A 6,407-nucleotide genomic window follows, 5' to 3' on the forward strand; every position below is an offset into this window, starting at 1 on the left:
TATCAAGGGCGATGTAGTGAGACTCTGTCTCAAAAAAAAAAAAAAAAAAGAACAAAGAATAAAGAACTAAATAAAATTGTTATAACTGCCCTTTCAAAGATAATAACTTCTATGATTTCCTTGTAGTCTTTTCATCTATGTGTATAGGTACGTATATAGTATTTATAAAGCTGTAATTACGGCACATTTTACCACCACGGGTACCACATCATCAGTGTTGTTAAAATATTTTGTGTGGCAGATGCCAGGCATATCAAGACAACCAGTATGTAGTCCCACTTAAACTTGGAGTACGTACTATCTCATGTGCCGGACTCAACGAGTTGACTCTAACAATCTCAGACTCCAGGATTTTGGTTTTCGAAAGATTATTTGGCTTTTTTGGTGATTTCCCCGCCTACTGTGAGATGAGGGAGACTATTTGGATTTGAAATGAAGGACAGCAGTTTTTCTTGTTCATTGTGATATTTTATCTTGTTAGACTGTAGTGTATTAGTTTTTTTCACTTAATTTCAAATATATTCAGAAATGGAGAGACGAATATAATGAATCCTTATATACTTATCACCCGTGTTTAAAATATTATCAGGATTTTGCCACATTTGTCTTTAAATTTTTATTTTCCTCTTTGTGACCTAAAGGGAATTCCACATCATTTTACTTCTACATTCTTAATTAAGACATGGTTGTTTTCTTATATAATTATAATTTATTGTCATACCTCCAAAGTTAATAGTTTTTGATATCATCTTGTAACTACATTTCTCTGTTAGATAAAGGTTTTTTAAAATATCTAAATCCAGTCAAATGTTTGTATCCTGTAATGCTCTGGTTGAAACAGCTATATTTCTTTTTCAGATTAGTGATGATGAACCAGGTTATGACCTCGATTTATTTTGCATACCTAATCATTATGCTGAGGTTTTGGAAAAGGTGTTTATTCCTCATGGACTAATTATGGACAGGTTAGTAAGATCTTAAATTGAAGCCTTTTTATTTTTTCTGATATTAATTATAAGTGTCTATAACTGTTCTGAGTAGTTGAAATTTGAATATGAACTAGGCCAACTTGCTATTTTTAAAGCCTTTTTTGCTAAAAAAAACAAAAAACAAAAGATGGTGACCTTACTAATTACCTAGTATAACTCATGGTGTAATGGAAATCTGTAGGGAGTAGAACAAAGTAAACATTGAAGGGAGATTGGAGAAACGAACTCTAATCACAGAGGGTAATGGGCTGGGGTAGGGCAAGGTCAGATTTTGATTATTCTGAACATCTAGCTTGAAAATTTTCCCTCAAATGAATTATAGTGGAAAGCCTTACTTCAGTATATGAATGCTTGCTCTGTGTGTCTAAATATTCTTTTTTTTTAAGAAGACAGAGCCTCTACTTTATTGCCCTTAGTAGAGTGCTGTGGCATCATAACTCACAGCAACCTCCAACTTCTGGGCTTAGGCGATTCTCTTGCCTCAGCCTCCCAAGTAGCTGGGACTACAGGTGCCCACCAGAATGCCCAGCTATTTTTTTGTTGCAATTTGGCTGGGGCCAGGTTCAAACCTGCCACCCTCGGTATATGGGGCTTACCCACTGAGCCATGAGTGCCACCCTAAATATTCTTTTCTTTCTTTTCTTTTCTTTTTTTTTTTTTTTTAGAGACAGAGTCTTACTTTATTGCCCTTGGTAGAGTGCTGTGGCATCACAGCTCACAACAACCTCCACCTCCTAGGCTTAGGCAATTCTCTTGCCTCAGCCTCCCGAGTAGCTTGGGACTACAGGTGCCTGCCACAACGTCCAGCTATTTTTTTTGTTGCAGTTTGGCTGGGGCTGGGTTTGAACCCGTCAGCCTTTGTATATGGGGCCGGTGCCCTACTCACTGAGCCATAGGCACCACCCTAAGTATTCTTTTTTTATTTAAAAATTATCAGTGTGTTTATGTTGTAAAACATTCTAACTATGGAGGCTATAAATGAGAAGGGTAAATTTCACTTCTTTCAGCCTGCTATATGTAATCCTTCCCTAGGCACTGGCTATGCACACATACTATAAGCAAATGTGCATATATACGAATAGATTCTTAACACATGGGTATGTACTAGCATACAGTTTTAAAATGTACTGTAGGCCTGATGTAGTGGCTTAGCACCTATAGTCCTAGCATTTTGGGAGGCTAAGGTGGAAAAATTGTTTGAGGTCAGGAGTTTGAGACCAGTCTGAGCAAGAGCAAGATCTCTGTATCTATAAAAAATAGAAAAATTAGCCAGATGTAGTGTTACACACCTGTAGTCCCTTCCTGCTACTTGGGACCAGAGGCAGGAGGATTACTTAACCTCAGGAGTTTTGAGGTTGCAGTGAGCTATGATGACACCATTGTACTCTAGCTGGGGCAACAGAGTGAGACTCTCTCTCCAAAAAAAATTACTGAACTTTTTTATATTAGTGCATCTAGAGCTAGGCTCTTATTTTTTTTTTTCAGGAATCTTTTATTTATTTATTTATTTTGAGACAGAGTCTCACTCTGTTGCCCAGGCTAAAGTGCTGTGGCCTCAAGCCTAGCTAACAGCAACCTCAAACTCCTAGGCTCAAGTGATGATCCTGCCTCAGCCCCTCGAGTAGCTAGAAATACTGATAGCCACCACCAAGCCTAGCTAATCTATTTTTAGCAGAGACAGAGTCTGGCTTTGCTCAGGCTAGTCTTCAAACTCCTGATCTCACGGGATCCTCCCACCTGGGCCTCCTATAGTGCTAGGATTACAGGTCTGAGCCACCACACCTGCCTAAGCTAGCTCATATTTTAAAAGTTGCATAGCATTCTGTTTTATAGATATACCATAACTGATTTAACCAGTCCATTCTTTCTTTCTTTATTTTTAATTAGACAGAGTCTCACTATGTCACCCTTGGTAGAGTGCTGTGACATCAAAGCTCACAGCAACCCAAGCTCTTGGGCTTAAGTCATTCTCTTGCCTCAGCCTCCCAAGTAGCTGGGACTATAGGCACCTGTCACAATGCCTGACTATTTTTTTGTTGTTGTTATTGCTGTCATTGTTGTTTAGCAGGCCCTGGCTGGTTCAAAACCACCAGCCCCAGTGCATGTGGTCAGCACCCTAACCACTAAACTACAGGTGCCAAGCCTAAACAATCCATTATTAATAATACTCAAGATCTCTCCATTATTTTGTTCTTACAGACTGTGTTAGAGAGGAACATTCATTTTTGTAGTTAAGCATTTGTTCAACTTTATCTAAGTAGAAATTCTGGGTCAAGGGGAAGGTATTTATTGAATGTTTTGGTACTGCCAAATTATCCTCCAAGAAAGCTGCATGATTTTATATTCCCAAAGATGCATGAAAATGCCCTTTTTGTCATAATCTCTTCTAATGTTGATATCAGAGAAATCACATTTATCAGAATTTGCCAGTCTAATAGGTAAAAATGATATCTTGTTTTTATTTGCAGTTTTAACATGTATGATAGATGATATAGTATACTTGCTTTTTTTTTTTTTTTTTGAGACAGAGCCTCAAGCTGTCCCCCTGGGTAAAGTGCTGTGGCATCACAGCTCACAGCAACCTCCAACTCCTGGGCTAAAGCGAGTCTACTGTCTCAGCCTCCCAAGTAGCGGGGACCACAGGCGCCTGCCACAACGCCTGGCTATTTTTTGGTTGCAGCCATCATTGTTGTTTGGCAGGCCCGGGCTTTGAACCCGCCACCTTAGGTGTATGTGGCTGGTGCCTTAGCCGCTTGAGCCACAGGTGCTGAGCCTATACTTGTTTTTTAAGTTATCAGATTCTTTGCTTTATGAAGCAAAGATTTGCTTAATGGGGGCAAAGGGTATGTTTGTGGAAGTTTAATGCTCAAGAGATGTTTGTTATAGAGTTTAAGTGTATGAAATGTTCTATTAAATTTCTGATTTTATTTCTGTAGGACTGAACGGCTTGCTCGAGATGTGATGAAGGAGATGGGAGGCCATCACATTGTAGCCCTTTGTGTGCTCAAAGGGGGTTATAAATTCTTTGCTGACCTGCTGGATTACATCAAAGCACTGAATAGAAATAGTGATAGATCCATTCCTATGACTGTAGATTTTATCAGACTGAAGAGCTACTGCGTACGTATGTTTAATAATATGTTATTTTTTTTTATAGAAAAGGTGGCAATTATAGGTTTTCTTATATTTTTTAAATATCTGCAAACCATACTTACACATTCATTTCACTTTGTTACAGTGACATATTTCCAATATATTCAGTAGTACTTTACATCAAAGTGAATATTTTCTTTTCTAAACTGCTCACCTTGGAGGAATTGATGTTGGAACTTGAGATGCTTTTCTGGCTCTACATACTTATAGGTGGCAGATATGCTCTCCTGAGATAGACTGGCTTGGGAGTAGTCATACTTAAGTCATATGGAAATAGGTCTTATAAATAAGATGGCTCAATACTTGTTTACCAGAAAGCACACATGAAACTAGAGCTTTGGCAAATTGAAGAACCCCCTTTTGCTCCACAATCACTCTGCTTGTGTCACACAATCTGGAGTGCATCAGAATATTGACACTCTGAGATAAAACAAAATCAGTGTGATCTTTACAAGTGAATTCCATCCATAGTTTCTTTGATCTTGTGAATGTTTGATGTTTATTAATTTAGGCTATTACTTTGTTTCTGGTTTTATGTCTGCTTTATGAAGTTATTCTTTTCCTTTAGAATAGGAATTTTGTCCTCACTTCTTTGAAGATGAGAATATATGTCCAGTGTCTTGACTATATCATAAATCAGTGTTGTAGTTCATCTTTGTAGAAACTTGGATTATGTTTTCATTTTTATTGAGAATAAGACCATTTATCTACATTTAACATCCAACCTTCTTTGTCTCCTAATCATCTATTTGAATGACTCAAGTCTTTGACCCTTTTCACATTTTCATCAGTCCTGTGGGTGATTGAGCAACCAACCATTTAAATATTATCATAGACATTTTCCCTATCCCATTAAAATCCTTTACGCCCGTGCATCATAGCATTATTTCCTACTCTAAGCTCCTTTTAACTTGTCAAAGTCTTACTTGAATTAAAGAAAGACTTGTTTAACTTATTTAAATGCAAAATTTGGATTTTTACTCAATGTACATAATTGATTTATTGATTGCTAGTTTACATCAGAACTTAGTTCTAGTCAGTATAGCTGCTGACATTGTAGCTGACCAGCCTTTAATGTATCAGAACATGTACTTCCAGTCCACGGTATGATTAATCTTTTGAGTCTCCTGTAGCTTCTCTCCCAAACCCCCGCCCCACAAATCAATCTTAATCAGTCTTGTTACTTTATGACTGAACTGTAGGGATTTGCACAGAATGTTCTTTCTTTGAAAAAGAAATGAAAAGAAAGGGCAACTTTAATATTTTCTTTCTAGAAGTGTTTTATAATTGTAAGAGCAGTTTGGAGTGGTAAAATCACTTTGACATTTTTATTCTGTTTTCTGCTTTTAGGTTTTTTTTTCTGTTGGTTTTAGGTCTTAGAGAATTATTAAGCTGAACTTCTCTACTGATAAAAAGTATGCAGTCTTGTCCCCTGCCCCTGCCTTATAAAAAAGCATGCTGTCTTAAACATAAGCAAAAGATATTTTTAGGTTAATTTTCATTTAGAGAAAATGTTATATTTTATGTGAAATTCTGTGTAGATTTACTATTAAGAGTAGAAGTTAAGAAAACTCTCCAGGTACTATCTGTTGATGTGAAGTAATATGTCTACCCTATTTAATAATTCAGCAGCTTGACATGAAAGATATTCACATATGCATATAAAAAGCCAGGCAATTGTCCTCGCTTCAGCAGCACATCTACTAAAATTGGAACAATACAGAGAAGATGAGCATGGCCCCTGCACAAGGATGCTGTGCAAATTCATGAGATGTTCCTGATTTTTTGTTTAACCCCTGGAAAATGAAGATGACTTTAAGTAAAATCAGTATACAGGCATAGCAACTAAGCAAAGTAAAAGCAATAGTTTGAGGGGGAAAAAAGCTAGGCAGCTTAATTTGAGAAAGCCATAAAATGGAAATTTAAAATTATTTGCAGCACCAATAACATTGACATTGGTATGAATTTTATAAGCTGATCTTGATCGACTTGAAACTGAGTTAAAAGTTACCTGATCTGTACTAATCCTAAAGAAATGTTTTATGAACTATTAAGTGTTTCCGGAATATATAGAGAAGCATTACAATGTCAGCACACATCTCTTTCTTCTTCAAAGTAAAAATAGTATTTTCCTGATTAAAAAAAATACACGTTTATTTAAAAAATACAAATGTAGAAAATTTCCCATGATAAAGAAATAAAGTTATCCCAAATATTACTATCACTTATAATTTCTAATCTTTTATTTTATTTTGTTATTTTGAA

General features: G+C 36.5%; 1 protein-coding gene and 1 non-coding gene across 2 annotated transcripts in view; both read left to right on the forward strand.

Moving 5' to 3' along the window:
* The window catches only part of HPRT1 (hypoxanthine phosphoribosyltransferase 1), a 48,089-nt gene that overhangs the window by 10,729 nt on the left and 30,953 nt on the right, over positions 1 to 6,407 (forward strand). Inside the window, exons 2-3 of the mRNA XM_003796967.2 lie at positions 859 to 965; positions 3,926 to 4,109. Of these exons, the coding sequence (XP_003797015.1) occupies positions 859 to 965; positions 3,926 to 4,109 (291 nt within the window). The remainder of the gene's footprint in view (positions 1 to 858; positions 966 to 3,925; positions 4,110 to 6,407) is intronic.
* On the forward strand, positions 5,822 to 5,928 carry LOC111727503. Its single transcript, XR_002775054.1, has one exon. It is a non-coding gene; the product is annotated as a U6 spliceosomal RNA (small nuclear RNA).

The sequence above is a fragment of the Otolemur garnettii genome, unplaced genomic scaffold (genome assembly GCF_000181295.1).
Source record: "Otolemur garnettii isolate 467f Iridium unplaced genomic scaffold, OtoGar3 scaffold00109, whole genome shotgun sequence".
NCBI lineage: Eukaryota > Metazoa > Chordata > Mammalia > Primates > Galagidae > Otolemur > Otolemur garnettii.